The 24898-nt window shown below is 52.2% G+C and overlaps 1 protein-coding gene across 1 annotated transcript in view; it reads right to left on the bottom strand.

Annotated features, from left to right (window-relative positions):
* Positions 1-23858, bottom strand: part of SLC18A2 (solute carrier family 18 member A2) — a 38010-nt gene extending 14152 nt beyond the window's left edge. Inside the window, exons 1-10 of the mRNA XM_032312040.1 lie at positions 23751-23858; positions 23199-23334; positions 21403-21754; positions 13187-13245; positions 12846-12929; positions 12435-12527; positions 11576-11665; positions 11373-11416; positions 11241-11301; positions 8494-8589 (exon numbers count right to left, since the gene is read on the bottom strand). Of these exons, the coding sequence (XP_032167931.1) occupies positions 8494-8589; positions 11241-11301; positions 11373-11416; positions 11576-11665; positions 12435-12527; positions 12846-12929; positions 13187-13245; positions 21403-21754; positions 23199-23319 (1000 nt within the window). The 5' untranslated portion in view covers positions 23320-23334; positions 23751-23858. The remainder of the gene's footprint in view (positions 1-8493; positions 8590-11240; positions 11302-11372; positions 11417-11575; positions 11666-12434; positions 12528-12845; positions 12930-13186; positions 13246-21402; positions 21755-23198; positions 23335-23750) is intronic.
* Positions 23859-24898: the final 1040 nt, after the last annotated feature.

Raw genomic sequence — 24898 nt, 5'->3', positions numbered from 1 at the left:
CAACCTTGAACACAACGTCAGAGAGTTAGTCTGGAGAAAGAAACCATGAAGGCCTTGGACTCAGGACAGGTGTCTGTGGGGTCTGGGGAGGGGAGGAGCAAAGTACACGTAAGAGCACAGGTGCCGTGAGAAATAGCCACGACACTGGGCCTCGGTGTCCGAGAAACAAAACATGGGGGAAAGGGCCTGGAGCCTCTCAGAGAAGGCAGCTGCTCGTCTTCCCAGACAGGAGGACCAAGGTCCCAGACTGGAATATCTGATTTTTCTAGAAAAGCCTCAACTCGAGGTTCTTACATGAAACCTCTTGGGATGCATAAATGTTGGTGACTAAATGTTAAAAACACAAAGCCCTCACAGACTGACACTGAAGCAGCCAACCATCGCCCCCGCTCCCCTAGGGCTGAACACCCGAGCACTGAACTTGGTCCATAGACATGGCCGTGAACTGGAGCCAGTGGAAGCAGATTGCAGAGAACCTGGCCAGGAGCCCTGCTTCCTGGTGAATCCTGACTCTAGGAGCCAAGCCTCAAGGCAGGGTCACCAGCGAGCTCCAGAAGAAGCCCCAGATCAACTACAGCTTCCTGACTTGCCAGTGGGGTGCTAAGTTCACCGTGGGACCTACACGTGGGTGCCCCTTATTTTCCACCGACAGCAGAACCTCTCAGGCCCCAAACTGCAGTGTCATGGCTCCCCAGGAAAAAGCACCAGAAGTCAGGCAAGAAACAAGATGTCCCTTTCACACAGACTGGTGGAGGCTCCAACGGGTCACCGTAACCTCTCAGAGCCCGGGAAACAGCGACCGTTCCTAGAGCACGCAGCTCACGGGAAGGCTTTGAGGTTCAGAGGGCAGCCCGCCCCCCCCCACCCCGTCTGAGCCCCCTGCCCTGTCCCTCCCTGTGGGCACCTTACTGGCCTTTCGCCCTGGTGGCCTGGCCGGCCCCACACTGCAGCGAGGTCCTAGCGGGCAGGGGGACCACGTCACCTGTTCCGGGAGGCAACCAGGCAGTGCTTGGAACACGGCTGAGCACTTAGGGGAAAAAGCCCGTGTGAGGACACGGACTTCACAGAACCAAAGGTATTGAGGGAGGCCACTGTCCCTCGCAGGCAGAGCCCCCTTTGTGCAGCATCCTGGGGGCGAGAGGCGGCGGTGTGGTCTGGAGCTAGAACCCTCTTTTCCTGACTTCCAGCTCCGGACGTCAGGCTCCAAGCCCCGAGAGCTGGTGTACCACGGCTTCGGCCTCCTCGGCGTTGCCAGGGCCCCAGCACAGCACACAACCGACAACCCGTTCTAGGTACTCAAAGAAACCTAGAAACCTCAGTGTGCCTCCCGCAGCAGCCTGCCGGGTGTCCCAAGAGACCACCTGGCTTTGCTCAGAGACCCGGGCTGGGAGCCCACTGCTCTTCCAGACAGCTCTGTGAGGACGGCTCCCGCCAGGGGCTGGTGTCCTAACCCCAAGCCCAGAGCTTCCCTTCACTTCCACCCACTGATCCTGCTGTGCATTCCAGAACCTTCCACCTCCTCCCCTAGCCTGGCCACTGGCACGGTTTGGCTTCCCTGATGAACCACCACCAGGACTCTGGGTTGTGGCCAGTGACTGAGCACCAGCTGCCTCCCTTGTGTACAAGTTCAAGTGACTCCTCTACCTAGAAACATGGTGCCCAGGACTGACCCCGCCCAGCTCCTTGCTGGGTGCACAACAGTGACCACTACCATCTGAGGAAGGCCTGGACGATTCACAGGGCTGGCTCCACCATCCGGCCCCTGGGTCACTCTGGGCTCCGGAGGCAGTCACGCCTGCTCTGGCCCCGGGGAGCCACCACTCATGCAGCCCTCATGGGGCTCATGCACACTGACCCGCACCCCCATCACACCCCCGCCGCCCTCCAGGTGGTGTTTTCCACCCCAGGGCAGGACTCTACCTTCTCACCAGAGAGAGTCCTTCTTGTTCCTTTCAGACCTTCATTCTGCCCAGGAAGATCTTTTTGGATCTGTCACCAATGGGTCAATTTGACCCTCCCCAAACCTGTATGCTGTGCAAATGCAACAACAAGTCTTTGCATCTTCCCAACACAGGAGAGACGTGTGGATCGGCCGGCCTGCACACAGTGTGGGGGCCACACGTGGGAGCCTCTCCTTCTGCTGGGCCCCTGCTCTCCTAACTGGGGTGCCTGTACTTCCATACTCGCCCCTGCATCTGCGAGAAAGTGTACCCACGGGGACCGTCCCCCAACCCCTGGGCTTTCGTGGAAAGCCTGGCTTTGACCACAGGTTTGCCGGGCACAAGAGGGCGAGGCTCTAGCTGCCACAAAGCCCCCAAGGAGCCAATGCTGGACATGCGGCCCCAGAAGGAATGGTGGGGATGCATCCATGGGCTTCTTCCGAGCTCCCGATCACCCAGTCCTGAAGTCCACAAGGGTCTGGTCCAGAACCAGAGTGGGGCAACGATCCAGGTTTGGCCTCCCTGGGAGGCTCAGGAGGCTGCAGTCCTCACATCCCAGAGTGACAGCATATGGGCAACCCTCTTGTCTTGGGTACCCAGCCAGGCTGGCCCTGAACATGCCTGAAGGTCAGGGCCAGTTGGGAGTGGAGGGGCTCCCCTGCCCAGCAGCCCGGTATCCTAGCCTCCATCCTGCACTGCACCAGGACACCTCCTTAAAGAACCAGAAGAGTCTGGCTCCACTCTTCTCTGGGCTGCATTGCCCAGAGCTTACTTTCCCTTTCAGGGTTTGTAGGCCTCACCAGGAACGGGGTCCCTAAGCCTCCTGGCATCAGGGAGAGGTCATCTGACCCTGGACCTGAGGGAAAAAGAGATGCCGTGAAAGCATTCTCCCCTTCCAACCCAATCTCAGGGCCGACCCCAAGCGGCAGTGGTGTCTGGGCAATGGGCTCATAGGGAGCCCTCTAGAATATCGGCGGCCAACATCTACTGTCTCTAAAAATTATGGCCAAAACCACAGCGTTCAACAAAACAATCATGGATCACCCAGGTAGCTGGTAAGGCTCATGTGCTTTGACTTCAAGCCTTAAGGTCTTTTTCCAGAAATGCTGAGGGAAGCAGAGGGACAGAAAGGCTTCCCTTTTCACACTGGACTGGGGAGAGCTCACACATGGCCTCGCACAGGGAGGGAAGGCTGCCCGGGCCCCCTGCGAACGGCCATGCCCCCTCCCACCGGCCAGTCCTCATCCGGCACCCTCCACGGGGCCCTCCTCACCCCAAGGCTCCCAGGGCCTGAGGGGCTCTGGGAGAGCCAGGCCACAAGCTGCAGGGCTTGTGCTCCGCTCCCACCGGGGAGGACGGCAGAGCTACAGGATTCTCTTGGAGAAACACAAGATTCTCTTGAAGAAACACAAATCTCTGTCTGAGGCAGGAGGGGAGCCATGGCACAGTGGAAAGGGGCGGTGACCGCCAACATCTGGCCTGGAAGATAAGCCCTAGGAGAGGACCTCCTGATAAAATCGGGGAGGCCTCCAGCCTGTTATCTGACCCGGAAGGCCCAGGGCCTCTGACGAGCTTTAAGGACTTCATAAAAAAGGCTGTGTCCAGAGAGGAACCAGCCGAGGAGCCTACTCATGGCCAAGATGCCCTCGGTCAGGAAAAGAAGTCAGCGAGGTGGGGACATCGGACCCCACAGTGAGCACGCCACGTGCCCCCAGGATGAGCGGCGCCTCCTGGAAATGCCTGGAAGCCCAAACCACCCCGGGGGGAAGAGGCGCCCACGGTGTTGACAGCCAGCATTGGCAACAAGACAGGAAGAGCGTCTTCTCATCTTTTAGAAAACTGCTTTCCATTAACTCCCGGTTAGAAAAAGCTCTTCCCTCTGCTAAGTGCTGCGCCTTCCCTGGGAGCTTCGAGTCTCTGGGTTTCCTCTGGTGACTCCCATGCCAGGAGGTTCGGAGCTAAATTTCGGTCTACGAACTAGCCTTACTTTGGCTCCAAGAATCCTTCTTCTGTCGCTGAATGTCTCCTGCTGTTTGGAGCTGGGTTTTTATTTTGTTTTGTGACATCATTTATATGCTTGAAACTCCCCCTTTGCAAGCGCAGGGTCCAGTGGTTTTTAGAAGAGTCGGAGGGTTGTGCAACCATCAGCCCTATTTATTTCCAAACTACTTTTATCACCCCAAAGACAAACCCCACACCCATCAGCAGCCCACATCAACCTGCCCCGCCCAAACAATTTGGGACTTTTTAAGGAAGGAGTATTTGATGAAACAACACAGAGATTCAGTGGCACATCCAGAAGGACTGAGGTAGGGACAAGCTGGAGACGCCACCCGGAGGGACTAGAAAGTTGCCTGTGGGAATGTTGGGGTCACTAAAAATGGCAGCTTCCCTTGGAACTGAGAGTCTCCACCCAAAGATGGCCATTTAGAAGCCGAGAGAACAATGAATAGAAAATAAATCCCCAGGAAGGATAATCAATAAATTCTTAAAGAAAAAGGTGTGTGCGCAGGGACCAGCTGCCCAGATATCCAACAATGTCCTAAAGCTCCAGGAATCAAACAGGAAAACACAGACACAGGAATTCCTGCCGACAAACAGAACAGAAGAGAGAACCCAGAGACAGACCCAAGGACACACAGTCGTTTCAAGGACGATAAAGTTGAGAAAAATTGGGTGTGCCCTTAGGATAACTGGCTGGTCACACAGCAAACAGTAACCCCTGGTCCTTCTCCACACCATGTGCCTAAATTATGTCCATGTAAATCCAAGATTTTAATGTAAAAAATAAATCATAAATTAGGGGAAAATATGGATGACAAAAATAATCTTCCCATGGGGAAGGTCTCCCCGGAGCTTCCCTTGAAATGACAAGGACCTGAAGGGACAGACCGCTAACTCTGACCAGCGGCATCTTAGAGGTTCTGAGTACGCGGTAAAACACATTTCTAAACTCAAAAGACATACAACAAAATAAAGGCAATATTTGTGAAACATCTGATAAAGGATTAATAAACATACAAAGAATATTTAAAATCAGTGAGAACCCAACTCCACAGAAAAAATGGGCAACCTATCTTAATAAGAAATCCACAATAAAGGAAATAGGCATGCCTAATAAACACAGGAAAAGATGCTCCATTGCACTCAAAGAATTTGTAAAAAATAAATCAAAATGAGACACCCCCCCAACAACCTTCTCACATATGCAACTAGGAAAGGCTGACAGTTCTCGTGTTAGCGCAGTGTTACTAATTACCGAAAGCCCACTGCACTTTCAGGAATTTGCACACAGTTCCACTTCCAATCATGAACAGGAATGCATGTAAGAATATTTTGCTACATGGTTTCTAAATGGCAAAAACCAAAACTAACCTAAATGGCCAATGATAGCAGCTGGTGGAAAATTTATGGTATAACCTTAAAATAGAACAATATCCAATCATTAAGATGAATGATAGGCTTCTGGCTAAACAGGGCAGATTATATCTATAGGTTTTTCCTCCATTCCCATCCCAAATTGTTTTAATTTTAATAAAGGAACAAAAGAAAGCTCCACACCCTCCCCCTCAATGCCCAAAAACAGACAAAAAGAAAAAGGAGAAAATGCAGTGAGAAGAAGAAAGAAGCAGAGAGAAACCAGTGAGGGACACAGCAGAAAACACTGGAACCTTCTACTTGCACATGGGGCAGTCAACAAGAAGCAACAGCTTTTGTGCCTCAGAACCCAGAACATTCAGAAAAATGAAGGCTCCAGGTACTGTGAATGTAAGGGAGGCTGTCAACAGGAAAGATGTTTGAAAGGCTAGTTTAAGAGACTTGGACTCCCCAGTTCTCAACTGCTCACCCTGGCAGGAGACCGCTTCTTTAGGGAAACCAAACTCAACTAGCCCAGGGGCCCCAGGCAGCATGGAGACCAGGGATAGCCTGAGACACTGTGGCGGGAAGTGAGTGGAAGTCTTCCTACTAAATGGTAAGACGTTGTTATTTCAGTGGCCCTTCCACACATACACCACTCAGAGTAAATATGAAAGGACTCTTCACATTTAAGATATGAAGACACCAATTATAAAAATTCATTAGACAGTTTAGAAAATGAAAATTAAGAAATGAGCATGGGGCACCTGGGTGCCTCAGTGGTTAAGCCTCTGCCTTCGGCTGGGTCATGATCTCCAAGTTCTGGGACTGAGCCCCATACATCGGGCTCACTGCTCAGCGGTAGGTCTGCTTCTCCCTCTGCCTCTTCCCCTCACTTGTGTGCGAGCTCTCTCTCTCCAGTGAATAAATAAAATCTTAAAAAAAGAAAGAAAGAAAGAAAGAAATCCCTGGAAATAAGAAAAGGCAAGATAAATGAAACGGATAAAACACAGAGGTTCCAACAATGAATCAAAAAAACGAATAGTAGAAGAGGGAAAATAGAGTAGGGGGGAGGATTAACTAAAGAAATAATACAAAATGGTTTCCCAGAACAGAAAGGAGCAGCTTCTCTGGTGAACAGGCTAACCAAGCAAGTGTCCAGTACAGATGAAAAAGATCCCACTGCAAAAACCATCGTGGACACACATAACCTAGAGAGGAAGAGAGCCTCTCAGCACTTACAGAGGATAGGGACTGAGACTGACACTAGCCTCCTCAACAGCAACCCTGGACACCAGAGCACAATAGGTCATTGGCCTCAAAACTGAAGAAAAGAAATTTCCGACCAAGGATCATACACTCAAATAGACTAAGTCAACCAGATAGGAGAATAAAGATGTTTATTGATATGCAGGATCTCTGAAAACTTTACCTGCTATTCACCATCTCTCAGAAAGCAGCTAGAGGATGTGCTCCATCATAATGATAGAATAAACCAAGAGAAAGGAATATAGAGGAGAAGGATACAGGAAATAGAAGAGAGGGAAAGATACTCAAATACTGGATGACCTAGTAAGTCAGTCCAGACTGGAGCAAGACAGAGTAACGTGCAACAAATGTCCACAAACAAGAAAACACAAATGAGTTGGGCTTGCTGATGTACTTGGCCATATTTAAAGGGCCTTTCCCCTCTGCCAGAGAGTCTGGGAATATGTTCATAAAGGCTACATTGAAAACTAAGAAAACGGGAAGACATGGCAATAACTAACTCTAGGAAAAACAAAAGTCTTTCCATTTTCTTAGTTTTCAATGTAGTCTTTATGGACATAAAGTCTGTAAAAAGAAATAACCATGAAACTCTCTGCAGCTCTTCTTTGAATATTTACCTAGTCACAATAATGGCAATACTGAATGCTAATCTTAACAACAAACAATATAACTTTGAAAAAAACAGAAGTTGAGAAAAACAGGTGAGTTGGCTGTTTGATATTTTCAGGTGGAATAATGGCATTAAATCTCCATCTGCCACGTTAGGGAGCTGGTAGACAATGTCAGATATTGGACAACTTAAAAAAAAACAGGAGTTACACATATTATTTAGAGAAATAAATTAGCAGAAGAAAAATCTAAAAGCACTGAAGGTGATCAAATCTGAGAAAGTGGGTTGGAGATGGGGAGGCATGGAGCAAAGACTGCTGGCTTTCTCACTATAATTCTAATAATGTTATTTTATTTAAACACTAAGCACATGTGTAACTGATAAAAATTTAAATGTAATTAATTTTGAAAATTACATCAACCCATTCTGACATGAAAATATGAACAAACAAGAGGTCACACAGTGATACAATTGGAAAGATCCCACTTGGGTTGGGCTTTTAAGCATCTCACGCATGGCGATAAATGCAGAACCATTTGGAAAAAGACACAAAACTATTAACGATGAATATCACAGAGGATTGGACTGGCAGGAAAGATGAACATGAGATTTTAAGACCGACTTCCTTGATCTATATACTTTTTTTTTTAATAATAAAGTATGTACTACTTTCTAAATTAGAAGTATTAAAACTAGGGGCACCTGGATGGCTCAGTGTGTTAAAGCCTCTGCCTTCGGCTCAGGTCATGATCCCAGAGTCCTGGGATCGAGCCCTGTGTCGGGCTCTCTGCTCAGCAGGAATCCTGCCTTCCCCCTCTCTCTGCCTGCCTCTCTGCCTACTTGTGATCTCTGTCAAATAAATTAAAAAAATCTTAAAAAAAAAATAGTGTTAAAACTAATCCTCTTAAAACAAACAAACAAACAAACAAAAACTAATCCTCTTAAATCCTGCTTGTTAGCCTCTTTCACATAAATTTTATTGCTGTTCACATACATTTAACTAGTCTAATTCAGAAACATGGGGAGATGCTGAATGTATTTTTGTGCTCTCATTTCTGCCCAGATCTGATGCCTCTACGCTAATTCTGCATCCGTCAGGGATGATTAAAAAACAAAGCAAAACAAAAAACAAACAAACAAACTGGAGTTGAAACAGACCCCAAAGGGCATTGCTATCCTAAGCACAGACCCCATTAAGTGTCAAACAGAAACCACCATGTTATCATCCTGATACCTGCAGCTTGACAAGGCTACAAAGATAGGACTCGCCCTGGGGACAAAAGTTCTAGAATCAGAAGCTCCCACTCCGGTCCTTACCCAGCTGCCACTTGCGGGAACACATGGTCTCCATCATCCAGATGGGCAGGGCTGGCTCCAGCATGGCAATCCCCATGTTTGCAAAGCAGATGGACCCTGCAAGGGAGGAAGAAGGTTAGTGTGCTTCTGTTTTGGGTCTTGAGCATCTCTGATGCCAAACACAGTTAAACCCCACATGCTGGGGCACCTGGGTGGCTCAGTGGGTTAGAGCCTCTGCCTTCGGCTCAGGTCATGATCCCAGGGTCCTAGGATCAAGCCCTGCATTAGGCTCTCTGCTCTACAGGGAACCTGCTTCCCCCTTCCCCTCTCTCTGCCTACTTCTCTGACTACTTGTGATCTGTCTGTCAACTAAATAAATTAATAAATCTCTTTTAAAAATAAATAAATCAACCCCCTATGCCCACAAAAGAATAATCCACTGGGAGGCCCAGAGCTTCTACTTTTGTCAGGAAAAGATAAATAACAGGTCAAGGGGAGAGTGAGAAGGTTGGGTTTATTATTACTATCATCACCGTTACTAAATAATAATCAAATATTATTATTATTAAATCTATTAAAACGAAATACTAATAACTAAAATTAAATATTAAATTTAAACAAAGTATTAAGAAACGTTTTCAAACTAGAATCCCAGAGTCATAAAGGAATTGGAAGGAGTCTCAGACTCCCTCTGACTACCCATCCCAACCTATTGATGAAGGAGTTCTAACTCATTAGCCAAGTAACTTGCCTAAGGACACCCACCAGTGTGGGCCACCCCCAGACCACACCAGACCCCAGCAGCTGGAGGCTCCTGAGCCTGTTTTACTGGGCAATGAACACAGACATCTCTAAAGATGCTTGGGATGTCCCCAAACCCAGTGCGTTCAGTACAGATGGGCTGTTGAGGGATTTTTTTTTTTTTTAAATCAACTAACCCTATAGGGTATTTCTGCAACTATCCATCACCACCCTGTTAACCAGAACCCTTGGTAAACGTAGAGCCATCAGGGAAGAAACCTCCCCTGTGGTGCTGGGAGCTTCCTGGGCCACATCCCTGGGAACCTGTAACTTGCCAGAATCCTGAGTCAAAGAACATTGTGCAACGGTGATTAAGGAGCTCATGTAGTGAAGAAAGGGTTTTTTTTTTAATGCATCTTGACGTTAGAGATGGAACACAGAAAGGATGCGGACATGACTGGCTCCCGTCACCCGTCTGCTGTCTTCCCAGATTCGCAGTTGGTCTATTTGCTGTCTGTGAAGTAGGGTCAAACTGATAGTGTCGCTATGTCTCCCCTGTGATCCAGGGCCCATACTCTGAACCCCTCCTTGTCCACCTCTCACACAGCAAACTGACACCCCGGCCCCAAACCTCCCCAGGGCCAGGCGCCAGGCACCCGGGGACGGCCCCAAGCCCCAAAGCCTGCAGCCCCGCCTTGCTCATCCCACGCCAACCTCTGGCCTAGGCAACCTGCTGCTTCCCCAGGGGGCCCTGAGTGGCATGGTAATAAAATGTTCCTTTCACTAGCACTGATCCCTCTGGGTCATTGCTCAGTCACCTTCATAAGTTAAAATCCCACCAGAACAAGTAAGATAAGCCTGACCCCCGGCTCCCTCTGCCGAGGCTGCCTGGAGATGCGGTCACCCGAAAGTGCGGGATGGTTCTTTCCTCCCTGAGCCAGGGTGAGGCGGTGAGGGTCAAAGAAAGCCCCAGGCAGTGGGCGCTGGGCTGCAGGGAATCCGCTCTCACCACACAGCTCCTCACTCCGCCCAAGACAGCCTGGGCTCCATAGGTGTCTGGGCACTGGAACGGTCCCCTCATCATGCTAGGGACACAGAGAGATCCCCTGCATAAGGAAGTCACACCAGGTTCGCAGCACTGGTGCCAGCTAGCCTGATGGAGAGGGTCTAGACCAGGGTGACCCCGGTGCCCCCCAACCAAATCCAGCAGCAGAAGGCCTCAAGGAAGCCGGCCTGGGGCATGACGAGGCTGAACTGGAACGCTCGCAGGTAGGGCACCGTCCAGCTCAGCGCCAGCCGCGCCCGTGACCGCTGCTTAGACCAACTGCACGCTAACCGCATCTGATGCTACTTCAGGACTGCCCTCTCCTGGCCGACCCCAATGGCCGCTGCTGACCAGGGTGCAGGCCCAGGCAGCAAAAGGCCAGCCGCCTGCCAGGCAGTCCCAGGCCCGCCTCACGGAGAGGGTCTTGGCAGGACAGCTTCTTGGGTAAATGAGGCCCATTATCCTCCCACAAACCATAGAACCGGGGCTTCCTCTGAGCCCATCCAGGCCAAGACCCCGAAGCTGGGACCTTCTATAGACAAAGGGGGTTTCCCAGCACCCTGGCCAGTGCTGCACAGCGTGACGGCTCCATGGGAAGGGAGCTGTCCTCTGGGGCTCTGCCGTCAGCCGTTCCTCATGCACGGCCAGGTCAGTGAGACCGCCCGCCCACGATGCCTGCAGTGAGGCCACCAACTCCCTCCTGAAGTTCAAGGCCCAACAGTGACAGCCACCGACACAAACAAAGCTCTGGGTCAGGGCATCTCCGTGACCCAGACCTCTGTGCCGCAAATGAACACCAGGAGAGGAACTTGGCTGAGGGTCGGAGATTAATGGTGGAAGAAAGCCATTCCTCGTGACGCAGGTAGAGCCCCTGGGCTGCTCATGACGCTCTACGGCCCAGCGTTCTGGTTCTCCCTGGTTCTCACCATCCACCCCCCACGCCTGGGTGGAGAAGACTCGGGGAGACGGAGGGCAGTTTCACCTGCGGCGATGAGGATATACGGGTCCTTCAGCAGAGTGGTTAGCGGCGTCCCCTTCTGGCTCTGTCAGCAGAAAACAGGGGTTAGAAAGGTGGATGTGGCCACCGCCGCACCCTCCTTCCCCAGGGGCTTACCTCTGGCTGGACCCGGGACGGCTGGAGCACAAACAGCTGAATAGCTACGAGGCCGGGGGGGGGAGGGGGAAAAAAAAAAAGAAAGAAAGAAAAGAAAAAAGAAAAAGAAAGAGGTGTGGGCACAAGCACCTGCTGAAGTGGGTCACCTGCTGACACAGGTCACGGCCGCCAAGGTCATGGCCAAGGTGCCCACATGGACTCACCTCCGTCCAAGAGCACCAGGGCAGCCAGCACCAGGAATGGAGCGGTCTTGCCCACAAACTCGTAGAGCACACTCCCAAAGGGGGGGCCCACTGCAAGGAAGAGAGAGAGAGGCTGGCGCCAGGCCCTGGGACTGATCCCCGCCCCCCCCCCACCCACTCCACCAGAACCATCCATTTGTTCCTTGAGTTTGAGTCTGTACTTTGTTCCAAAAACTATTTGGGCCGGCCACCCAACATTCTATTCAGGTCAAGTTGCCCTTTCAATTTCTCCAAGCGGTTCTATACCCAAGACATGGGCAAGAGCATATCAAGGTCCCCCCAAAAGTAAACACCAGAGAGAAACCAGACCCAGGCCACACAACTGTGCTGCTTAAGGAGCACAGGAAAATGGGTCAGCGAGAACCTTGGTCCTTATCAACCAGCATGGGCAGAACTTCGGGCTCCCACGTGAAGCCCGGGAATGCGACAGAGAAGGCAGAGGACCCAAGTCTCCTCTCCGCCAGCCGGGACGGGGGAGAGACAGACTTGGAAGGTAGCACGGTGGGAAGGTCCTCGGGAGGGATGGTAACCCAGAGAAGGCCCGAGAGAAAGGAGCTTTGCAGACTGTCCTGTTTCAGCCTTCATTTTACATCTGGACCGGTGAAGGTCTGGGATTTTTTTTTTTTTTTTGCCCAAGGTCACCCAGCAGGCTGGGAGGTGGAGGCAGGGGAGCCCACACCCTCCCAGGTCAGGAAGGTCCCACCGGTTTTCACAGGCTCCGTGAACGGAGGGGATAACAAGCAAACGAACTCCGAGTGGACTCGGGGAGCACTGGGGCCCTCCTCCCACAGCAGACAGGCCTCCAGGTGCCCTTGCCCACCTAGCACTCCCATGGCCAGGCCTCCCAGGGCGATGCCCATGGCGTTGCCTCGCTCTTCGTCATCCGTGTACACACTGGCCAGCATGCCCATCCCTAAACAGGAGAAGAAACGGGCAGCAGTCAAGCTCTCCGGGGAGCACCCAAATAAATCATCTGTGACTCACCGCCCTCCCTCTGCAACCCAGACCTGTGATCTCCCAAATCGGCCAGATTCACAGAAATGGAAGACCAAGCCAAAGCCAAGGAAAAACCAGTACCCTTCCTAAGCACCCCTCCCCAGGCACCATCACTAATCTCATGATTCCCTACATCATTCCAGCTAATTCTGCAAGGGGCTGGCCAGCCGGGGCAAGGCTGATGCCCCCGCCCCCGCCCCGGGGCCCTGACTTACTGGGGCTTTGGCACACCTACCGGCTACAGACGAGCAGGAGGAGCCGATACCCTGTAGCGACCTGGCGATGAGCAGGAAGGCGTAGCTGCTGGAGAAGGCGAACACTGCCGAGGGAGCGGCCCGGCCGCGTGTCAGTGCCAAGCTGACACCGGGACCTCCCACCCCCAGCTCGCATGGGCATGTGAAGCCAGTCCTTAACCTGATGGTGCTTTTGTGCCATGAACTGCTCGACTGACCCCCTTCTGCAACTGTGGCCAATACACAACACCCTAAACCCAGGGCTGCAGCCTCGATTCCCAGTGTGGGGTCCTTGGAGCCCAACCCATGACCCACACGCAGAAGGCAAACAGCAGACACTTACTAATTGTTGACACAAACATGATGCAGAATCCCGCAAACATTGGAATTGGGTAGCCAATTCTGCAAAAGAGAAGCATGGGGAACATTTGGCAACCTTCTGTATTTTTCTAAGGCTTTATACGGAGTCTCTCCTGCCTACCCTTTGGGATCAGGCGGATAAGTGTTTGGTCAACTTTTCTGAAAATTCATATAGTTGGTGCTTCCTGTGTGACCTTTCCGTGTTTGACTACCTCGAACGTGAATACATTTCATGATTGCCACTCTGAACAGAAATTTCTCTGCAATAAATGTTAACACAATATTGGCAAGTAACACAGAGCATGTCTAAAATATACCAACAATTCTTTAATTAATTACTGTCTTTGCTAGAGATTCTCCAAAGGGACAGTGGAAACCGAATGAGTCCAGTAAAAGCTCATCAAGTGATTCAACTGGCGGCAGAGAAAATGGGGCTACATCTCAGAGGCTCTGGGATGCAAGAAAATATTCGAGTCTATCTCCACGTTGACCTCAATGGGACCAGCCTAGAAAAATAGGCCTCGTTTTCTGTGCAAAACTTCAACACCCTGATTGCTCACAAAGACCACAGTCCATACAGGGCTCTGCCCCCGGGGTGGACAGGGGTAGTGGGAAGACCCTGCCTGGTCTTTGGGATCACACCGGCCCACCCATGGGAGCCGAGCTGGCCACCGCCCACCTGCCCGCGCAGGAGGGAAGACAGAATGACATACGGATGAGCAACTGCTACCAGGGGACACAGAAGAGGCTCCAGAGAGTGTTTCCTTCCTCACTCTCTTCCTTCTTTGCTCTCTGTGCCTGCGGGCAAGCAGACCGCTTGGTTCCTGCCTATGCATGGGAACGGAGAGTGAAGGCAGCTTCTTGGTCCCTGCTGCCTTGGGAGGGGGTTCAACGCTGGCTGAGCAGCCATGCTCGAGGCAGAACAGCCCAGAACATCTCCAGGCTCTGTGTCCTCCCACCCCCAAACCTTCCCACCCCCAGACGCTCCTGGACAGGAGCCAAGTGAGGACCAAGGAGTCTTGAGTCCGCAGCCCCGCAGCCTGGAAGGGCTCTTCTCTTCACCACCTCCCCAGGAAGCCAAACGACGTATGTGGCTTTAAATAGAATCTTTCCAAAAGTTCCTGGTCATACTCACTTCCCCCACACACACCTTTTTTTTTTTTTTTTTTTAACTGCTTCATGTGCTCCAGAAACTAGCAAAAATACAAATAGCATCTCAAAATCATGCCAGATTCCCAGACAGCCCTCCTCCTACTGTCCCATGCAAAACTTCCCTTACTATGACATGAGATGAGCTTGTAATTCACCAGATGGGGCTCAGAGCCAACCAGGCAAACAGCAAGGATGCCAGCTCCAACAGCAGCTCAGATGGGCATCAAATGGAAGGGTCTCTAACCTCAGCTAGCCAAGAGCTGGCTGCTCTGTGCTCTTTACTCACTTAGGCAAAAGAACCCCATTTACAATCCCAAGCCCTACACAGCTCTGCTGGATACTGAATAAACTTCCAGGAGGCTCAGAGAAGAGAACTCACAAGCAGTTCATTTTTCCCAGCAACTCCTCTACATCTTGGGGGAAGAATGGAATATGGCAGTGCTCGTAGCTGCCCTAGAATAAACACAGGCTTCTCTCCCCCTTTCAACACACTCCTTGGAAAACAATGTATTTGTCAAAGCTGGTGGAAATACCAGGGCCACGATGCTCAGTCTGCAGCCCTGATAACTGGCCAGGGCCACCTGGCAGGACACATCTTGAGTAGCTTCTTACCAGGAGGCTCTGGCATTCCCAAGGCCATAAGTAGGAAGCTAGCGAGGGGGTCCCTTGTGATTCCCACTGGTAGGACCCTCATTTTTCAGATGACTACATTGAGGGCCAGGAATCTAAGTAACTTGCCCCAAACTCAGGATAAGAGACCTATGTTGAGTGCCTGGGGTGTGCCCGGTCCTGCTGGCATACACTTACGTGGGGATGTCTGTTACAGAAGCGTGAGATCACACTGCATGGGTGGAATGGTTGGTCTATAGTTCAACAGCAAGGAGCTCCGTGTGCACAGGGGTATGTGCTTATATAGGATTCTTGATCCCAAACCCAGGTGCTGCATTTGCCTTAAAACCACTGCAGCTATGCCTTTTTTGTTCTTGGTTTTTTTTTTTTTTTAATCCCTTTGGCATTTTAATAAGCACATAGGGAATAACCACATGGTCAAACTGGAAAGAAACTCAGAGGCTGGCCATTCCAAACCCTCATGCTGGATGACAGAGCAGAGGTTCAAAGACAGAGTGGCTCACCATGGTGACAGATCGAGCCAACCATTCCGGATACCGCGGGCTCACGCGTTTCCTTCTCATTACCAGACACTCATGCCCCCTATACGTTCAGTGCCTACCAGACCTCTGATTGTGCTACCCAGTAGAAAGTACTAGGCAGCATCTCTGCCCCGGGGCTCAGCCCCAAGTCAGCAGGGCACAATGGGCACATCCTGGAACCCTCCACCTTCCGATTCTTCTGACCCAGCGCCCCCAACTAACGCCCACCTCCGAAGGAAAGTTGTCCAGGGCCCCAGGGTCACTGAGTGATGGGCCGATCACCAATGCCCTTTCTCCTTACCCACAATGTCTCCTAAACAGAGACTCAAGTGACATTAGTCATGAAGATCTGAGTCAGTCTCTCATCTCAGCGCTCGGCAGAGCTACATCTGATAGAGCAAACCTTTGGCGAAATATCCCATTACTCTCCCCTTATGCGTCATCCCAGCCCAAGGCCATTCTCTATAGGGCATCAGGGAGCAGTTAATCCAATCGAAATAAGACTAAGAGTCATATATTGAATCCCCAGGAAAAAGTGCAAAGCAATAAAAGTTCTGTTCATTATATATACCTACGCACCAGTGGAGAAACTCCACAGTCCCTAAAACATCACGGAAAATCAATATCTTTTTCTTTAATACAACTAGCTTATCTTTGCCATAGAGACCAATGCAAGCCCAATTCTCAGGGCTGTTAAAACTCAGGCTCCCTCTGCCTGACACAGAGTAGGGGACCCAGAAGGGTACAAACGACGTCATATGAGACAAGACGTGGCATCTCCCTTTTCAATGATCTTCTGAAAGGTGGCACAGTAAACTTCAGGAAAGAGAGGGACTCCTTACATTTGCTGAAACGCACTAGACGGCTGACGTCCATCATTTCATAGGCAAAAAAAATTCTTAGGTTTAGCCCTTAGGTCTGTCTTGCTCAGCTATGAGATGCACGCAGTGAGGGTGCAAGCGGGCGTTTCTGACTTTTGTGGGGGTCACCCCTGTTCCCTGCCACACAGCTCAAGTGGGGGCTTGGCTCCCGTGAGAAGCCCCGATTTCACAGGCAGCTTCTCTCCATTTCAGAAGCGAAGACTCGATCACCCCATCCTAACAACATCTAGGACAGGAGATCCCTCTCCAGAAGAGCTGGTTTCGCTGTCCGCGGAGGAACTGAAAAGGTCACTGCTTATTCCCGTAAAGCCAACTGCAGACCAGCGGCTGAAGCGAAGGAGAAAAGAATCACCCGCCTTCTGTGGCCACTCTGTGCCCTGCGGCTCCCTTCTTGTCATTCAGATGTGGGCTAAGATTTGTGAGGACAAATAACCGGCTTTCAAAGACACGAGGTAACTATGGAAATAAATTAAGCCACTGATGCTGGCTTGATAAAAAGCAGACCAGGGAGCAGAGGAGGACCGAGGGAGGAAGCCAGGGGTGCTGAGCCCCAGCACCCCGAGTTAACGCTTTCCCCAGCCATCTGGTGCATCTGGAATAGCTCTTGGTTCTCGAGAGGCAGCTACTACGGAAGCGAGGGGAGACCATGGCGCCCCGTTCTTAACCCGATTTGTGGGGAGAGACATAAAGGTGCTGTTACAGTGTGTGTCTACCTGGAACTTTCCTGGTAGGTCTGCATATGCCTCAGTTTCAGTCACGGGGCTAGAGGACAACAGATGCCGCTAGCTGAATTCCTTCTACCCCTCCCTAGATGCACAGCTGCTGTCGTGAGATGAATAAACGGAATCAGAAGTCACACAAGCCTCAAAGATAAAAATCAAGTCAACCAAGGCGCATGGAACCCACGAGCTTTGGAAAGTGTGCTGGTGGATATGCAAGCACCACCCTTGCCAAAAATCAAAGGTCTTCCGTTCCCTCTCTGGGCACCCGTTTTTTCAATAAAAATATTAACACCTGAAGATGAAATCAAACAGGAATAAAATTTGCATATTAGCAACCCAATGGGCAAGTAAACATTTCTCAGGAAGTGTCATTTGTTACTTTCAGGGTTTGAAAGGAGGGCTCTTAGCCAATACTTACAACAGCAGACAGGCAGCCCGCCTCCCGTGTCACCGGCCTCTAGAGCCACTCAGACAGCGGCATCTTGACCGTGAATAGGAGGGTCCGGCCGTGACACGTGTGAGGGGTGGGTCCCAGCTGCAGCAAAGGGCTCCAGAAAGGAGAGGTTCCAACCAGCCTCGCAGGGGCTTCCCTAGTCTTTGGGGATGTAGGAGGCCTTTCGTTTCCCCACTGTCAGACGTCACCACATGTCCCCATGTCCACACATGTCCCCACGGCGGACATGCTGGCAAGCAGTGCCAGATCCCACCAGGGGCTAGAAAAAGATTTCTTCCCAGACTGGGGAGGCAAGGGAAGGTCCATGTCCAAAAAAACCACACTGGTTTTTTCTAAACTCCCCACTTGATGATTAAAAACAGCCATCATGGGGCATCTGGGTGGCTCTGTTGGTTAAGTGTCTGGACTCTTGCTTTCAGCTCAGGCCATGATCTCAGGGTCCTGACATCGAGTCCCAGGTCCGGCTCTGTGCTCAGCCAGGAATCTGCTTGACATTCTCTCTCCCTCTACCCCTCCCCCAGCTCATGCGCACATGTTCTCTAATAACTAAACCTCTTTTAAAAAAAAAAAAAAAGTATCAATCAACAACTCACTGTTTAGGCTTTTACTTTCACCGGCTCAGCCTGGTACAATCAGAGAGAGCCCCAACAGACGCAGGGAGGACAGATTTTGATGGGCACTGTGGATCCTGAGACGTGAACTGTAAAAACTGTAAATCACGGAGCAGGTGGAAAGAACGGGAAGGGAAGAAGACACCCGACAGAGTCTGGGCACTGGCTCTGCCCTGTGCTGCCCAGGGCGGATGCCTTCTCTTCCCAAGCGGTAAACTCCTTTCCCTACAAAATGGTAGGACCGGCCCCAAAGCCCTCAATCAAGTCCCTTCCAGCTCTGAGGCTCCGGGCTTTTAACCACTCGTTCCTTAATCAGAAACATAATAACCAACCGTAAAATGCTGTATTAAACACACTTGTTCACAACCCTGAAAGTGGGAGTGACACAACTTGTTCATAATTGAGAGTGCAATTGGCACAAATCATGTCAAAAGACTATATCCTCTGCAGGCGCTCACCAGGGCAAGTCCTCTAAAGCAAAAGGAATGGATCGGTCTCTGAGCAGAGCTGTGGGACACCCAGAAATGCCGCAAGTTCCCAAAATTCGTATCTACCGGGCTTGGAAAATACTGAAAAATGCACAAAAACCAGGGTCATTTTGGAGGGACAATCACTACATCAATATTATAACTCGATTGCGTTTCCATATCATAGGGCAGCACTAGAGAAGCTTTTCAATTTGCTGACTAGCTGGGGGAACCCGTTAGGGATTACAGGTTTGCTCTAAATTGTAAAGTGGATTACCCATCATAAGAATAGACCGAATTTCACAGGTCACAAAACAAAATTAGGTTTCCGTTGGAAGGCTTTTTTCCTTTTCTTTTCTTTTCTTTTTTTTTTTTTTTTTTTTGAGCCCCAAACAGGAGCCTTGGGTGGCTACAGTCTCAAAGCCTCTGGAGTATTTAATAGGGGAAAAGGTCTCACCGGCTTTAAACAAGCTTCTTCCCCAGGGTGTAAGCAAAGCATTAAAAACAAAAATGGGATTTTTAAAAAAAGCTTTTCCTTTGCCATTTGCATGTGGATGATTGAACGCTCATGCCAGTTTCTGAACGCTGTGTTACACTCCTCAGCTAGGACGACTGGTGCCCAAGTGACTGACAAGGCATTATTACAGTAATGTCTTCAATTTTGCTCATATAGCCTTTGAGCTGTTCGCTTTCTCGGAACACAAAACCCGGAGACGTGTTCTGCAATTACACCAGATGCATTTTAAGAAGCACTCTTGGAGGTGGAGAAAAACAACCCTGCGATGGCTGTTTGGTTTTCCTCCTGAAGGAGAAGGACACCTGCAAATGGCGCCTTGATAACCCTGCTTCGAGGTGGGCTCCCAGTCAGCCCGTCCTTGCGAGGCTCCCGTGCTCAGCCCGTGTTAACCCGGCAGCTTCATAACGCTGCTTGACACAGACAGCAGGGGTGGGGCTTGGGATTGTTAAAATTTATTCAGGGGCACCACTACCCTGCCCAGAGAGTCAGGCTGCAAAAGCTTAAAATAGGCTTCCAGCCAAGTGGCCACCAGTAGGTGACAGTAACCTGTGTGCACGTCTCGGGGCTGCCTGAGGGGGTTGGGGGGAGTCAGATACGCCTCTCTAAGCCTCTGCCACCACCCCACGGCCCCCCCACTCAACAAACCTCCTCTTCTCTGTCCCAGAGCCAGCCCCACTCTCACAAGGGCCCTGTGCTTGCTTTAATGCCGTCGTTACAGTCTCGAGATGCTCAATAATATTTGAACAAAGGGTCCTGCGAGTAACAAAGCCGGGCCTGTTTCCCCTACTGCAGACCAGAGCCTGGGTCAAGGTAAAGATGTCCCTGCTCCCAGCCTCCACGGGGTGCCAGGCTGACCTACTGCAAACTGGGCTTGGCTCCCAGACTCTTCAACTTGGCTTTGGAACCTCTAGTGGCTCCCAAGTGTCCCCTAACCCTGAACAAAACCCCCCTCCTCTCTCGGCCTGGCCCTTGGAGTCTCTTCCCGCCTTGCCCTAGCCCATCCCGCTTGCCCTGCCTTCCTTATTCAGAGCCCACCCCCACCCCCAGGCCTCTGGGCACCCCCCTCTCTACCATTTTCCTGCCTTGAAGGCCACGGTGAGCACATGGCAACCCACCGGCCCCCACTCGCACCATGCCAGCTCCCCCTCTTTGCAGCTGACGTCCACAGGGGCTGCCTCTCCCTTTTCTCAGCAAGCCCCCCATCCTCAGCACTGAGCCCCCAACAGGCAGAGCTGGGCCACCTTGGCTGTGATGGCCCAGCCAGGTGGCCACTGACAGTGGAAATGGGAACAATTATTCAAAATTAGGAGATGGTTCAAAAAAAAAAAAAAAAAAAAAGTCCAGAACATCCAGATGAACCTAAAGCTAGCTTGGGGCATTACTTTGGGCATTATTGGATGGTTTGACTCATCCAGAAAACAGCCTCGCTTTTCTCTTTGTGCATGTGGACCCAGCTCAGTAACGGGCCGGGGAGCTGATTACACTTCCCATGGCCTCAGCATTCTAGAAGATTCCATCTACTTAGCAGGAATACTGGTCTTTCTCCACATTCCCCACATCCCACACCCCATCTTGAGGCTTCACCACGTCCGCTGGAAACCAAACCACCCTCGCTCTCTACAGGGAAGTGGATGACCCGAGGGAGAAGACCAGACAAATCCAAGTGACATACAGAATCCAATGATGATGCCCCGGCGTCTGCAGAGCTCCTGCTGCCCCGGGGCAAGTCTGGCCACTGCACTAATGAAATCCGGCATGTAGACAGAATCCAAGTTCTCCCACTTGGGGAGGGTCCCTTTATTTTCCTTCAAAGGTTTCCTACCTTCTGACCAACAGGGGGGATAACAAATGCACAATCGTGATGAAGGAAAGAAACAAAAGGAAGAGGAGATGGTCTCTCCCCGGCTCACCCACCACCGCTGCTTTTCTACCTTCTGATGAGTGAACAAGAAACAGAACCCCAGGGAGAAATAACCTGGGAACGATAGAAATATAAAACCCCTTGGCCAGGGGTGCCTGGGTGGCCCGGTCAGTTAAGCTCCGGCTCTTGCATCGTGCTCAGGGTCATGGGATCGAGCCCCGTGTGGGGCTCTGCACTCAGTGCCGAGTCGGCTTTGGATTCTTTCTCCCGGGTCCCCCTCTGCTCCTCCCGACATGGGCGCACGTGTGCTCTCAAATAAATAAAATCTTTTTTAAAAAATTCAAAGGAAAAAAACCCTCCTTGGCCAAAATAACGGAGCCTACCTGTTGGTCAACATTCCTATGAAGGGATTGGTGAGGAGCTGGACGGTGGCTTTAGAGGCGAAGAGGAGGCCCACTTGCACGTTTTCGTTCAGGAGGTCCTTGTCCTCGCTGGGACAGTCCGAAGGCGCAGTGGAGGTGTTCGTCACCGTGTGCTGCGTGGCGGCCGGCCGTAGCAGCCCCCTGTGAAGCTCTCGGGTGCTGTTTCCCGTGACCATGGTGGCGTTGTCGTAGTAAGAGAAGATGCTCTCGAAGCTGCCTGAGGTGGAGGCCGTGAGCACGGGCTTGGCGGTCTGGACCTCGGAGCTATTTTTCTCATGATTAATGCTGTACAGGTAGCTTGGAATGATAGGGACTGTGGACAAAAACACAACGGGGAGGCTGCGGCTGCAAGGAAGCCCCCCTCCCCAGGTCAAAGGGCTGCAAAGCTAAGGGCACATCGAATGCCACAGGAGGCCCAGACAGGTCTGCCCCTGGGAGGAGACACCACCCCCACCCCCCCACCCACCCCCCCCACCCCCCCCGTGCTGAGCTCCGGGGAGAAAACAAAGCCCCAGGAGGTTGTGAGAGCTCCGGCTCCTCTCGGGACCAGCTCCTATGCAGAAGGGACCTGCCCGGGATTCTGCGCCAATGTGGGACGTCTCCTTGACGGGGTTCCCTCCCAGGAATAGGTTAGGAAAGCAAAACGGAGTCTGAAGTCTATTCAGGGCTGACCTGGGGGTCAACGAGAGCTCTTCCGAGAGAGGCTCAGAAAGACCTTTCAGTCCATGAATCCAGGAAATAGAAATCAAAATTTCATGATGGGACTTAGGGGAAGATAAAGCCACAGGAAGTAATAATTTGGAAATTCTGCAACAGGCCCGCTTCATGTACGACTTGAGTGGGAGTCCACAATTTCTCATACAACCTGGAAAGTGTAAAAATTCCTGAGACCTCTATAAAGGCAAAGGAAAATTGATGTAAAAGCAGCCGTGGGCATGTGTAGGACAACAGATCATTGAACACAAAGGAGAGGCGAGGTCCTTGTTACTGAACTCCGAGGAGCCCCGCTACTCTGGTAATCCTGGAGGTGAGAACCGGCAACGGAGAGGCGCGGAATAACTCACGCCTGAGAATCTGAATTAATATACATATATATATTCATTAAAAATTTGGACATTAAGGAAAAACGCACCAAACACTCTGCTATTAATGGGGCTAATTAAGAGACCTGGATTTTAATTGTTTATCAAAAATCCACTATAGGGAAAAGACTGAAACCAACACTGTTCAAATTGCTTTTGAAAAGATCCTGAAACGTTCCAATCTCCAGCCACCCACTGATAAGGTATATTTAGGTGTCACTTCCTTCTTTGCAGGGAGGGATGTTGACTTGTTCCTTTAAATGTGAGGTTGAATTGTTAACCCACATTGCGGGCCAGCACAATAATTACTTTAACATTATTTTGAACACCAGGGACTGGCTGGTTCTTAGTAGGAATCTTTCTCATCGTGGTCTAAGTAGGCAGGGGGAAGCAGGAAATTATCAGGAGGAAACACAAGTTCTGGGTCTTAACAAGATGCCACATTCTTTGACCTGACCACCAGAAAAACGAAGCCACAAAAAAAAAAAAAAAAGGGCAGAAAAACGAAGCCACAAAACGCGGCTGCAGGGCGGCAGACTCGGGAAAGGGAGGAAGGAGAGGTTTTTGCAAAATGTGTTCTCCCGACTTTCCCGGAGCGCGCTCAGATGGGAGTGTGGGGCGGGGGACACCCAGGGAAGGGGTCCCCGGGGCGGGGGCCGCCCAGTCCGTACGTACCCACGACGGTGAGCAGCATGTTGTCCAGCAGCAGCGCCAGGAACACGATGAACAGGATGAGCTTCCGCGAGTGACGGCTCTCCAGCAGCCAGCGGAGCAGCGCCAGCTCGCTCAGGGCCATGGCTCCGTGGCGGGGCTGCGGGCGCGGCGCGCGGTGAGGGGCCGCGGCCGGCCGGGGTTCCCCGCACCCGCAGCTCTCCGACCTCATCCGGGCAGGAGGAGCGGCCCCCGAGCCGCGCGCCCCGTCGGGTCCCCGACGTCCCACTCTCGGCTCACCTGCGGCGGCGGCGTCCTCCGGCCACCTGCCCTCCCGCCCAGGACGCCCGCGGGCGCCGTCGGGGCCCGAACCTGGGGCCCGCGGGCTGCCGCCCCGCTGTCCACCGCCCCCGAGGTCCCCCTTCTCCCATCGAGCGCTCGGGAGGCGCCGCGGGACCCCGCGCCCCGTGCGTCCGGCGCCCCGGCTCGCCCCGGAGACCCCCGCGCGGCGCTGGCGTTCGTCCCCGCTCGCCGCCGGACCCCGCTGTCCCCGCGCCGCCCCGCCTCCCCCGTTACCTCGGGGTCGCCTGCGGCTGTCCGCCCTGTGCCGTGGGCTCCGTCCGTCCGCGCGGCTCCCGGTTGCGTCTCCGCCCCAGCGCCCCGCCGCCGCCGCCGCTCACTTTACCCGGTCCGGCTCTGACGTCACGGCAGCTGGGGGCGGGAGGGCGCCGCCTTCCAGAACCGGCCTCGGCGCCCCCGCCCAGACCTGCGCGGGCCTCCGGGGATCTGCGTCCGGGCCATCCCAGGTGGCCTGGGTGAAGCGGCCGGGGAGCCAAGGGAAGAAGTCAGGGGCCCCAGAGCGAGAGGTCAAGGGTCCTGAGGTTAAGGTCAGAGCCAAGATTACAGCTTTCACCCCCAGGAAGGGGCTGCAGCTGCTCTTGGAGCCTCACTGCCCCTGAGATTGGCCTTGAGGACATGACGACTGCCGGATGAGAGTGCCAGGGAAAGGGGTCACAGGGTGTTGGGAGACAGGGACACATCCCTTTCCAGGGAAGCCGCTCAGAACCTCACCATTCCTCTCCTCTCCCCCGGGGAGCATGAAGCAGGGTGCACCGGCAGGTCCTTGGGTCCCCTCGGGTTGGGGTGGGGAAACAGGAGGGAAGGGGACACCTCCCACAGTCACCCCCCAGTAGGAGAGGGGACAGAAGAGTCCAGCCCCAGAGCCTAGGACTCAGAACTTAGGAGCAGGGTCCTGGGCCTCTGGGGCCAGCCAGAGCATGTCACCCTGGACAGGGGACACTAGAGACCCGGTAGGTACCTGGCATTTTCGTAAAAGGACTGGGGAGGCAGCTGGCCCCACCCTGGATGCTGTAGTCGTCTACACTTTGTGCTAGACCGAGGAGAAGGGGAGGTTGGAGGGGGCGGTCTGGTTAAGACAGGCACCGGTGCCTGTGGGATCACAGGAGCTGTAATCCTCACTCCTGAGGGGTAAGGACCCACCTTTGATTTCCAAGTACCTCCATTTTATAAGCAGAACAGAAACAGATGTACTGACACCGCTGCAGCTTTGGAGGCCCTTCTAGAGGGTGGAAGGAACCAGCGCTCTTTTCTTGGAAAGCCACTTAAAATAAATGTTACCCTCCTGTGGTCTAACCATGGAGCCCAGCCTTGTTTTATTAATTAGGTTGGCCTATTGTCAGCTGGAGGCTGCTTACAGCAGAGGG

The sequence above is a fragment of the Mustela erminea genome, chromosome 14 (assembly GCF_009829155.1).
Source record: "Mustela erminea isolate mMusErm1 chromosome 14, mMusErm1.Pri, whole genome shotgun sequence".
Taxonomy (NCBI): domain Eukaryota; kingdom Metazoa; phylum Chordata; class Mammalia; order Carnivora; family Mustelidae; genus Mustela; species Mustela erminea.
Note: the sequence above shows the minus strand (reverse complement) of the source record. Positions and strands in the feature narration are given on the sequence as shown.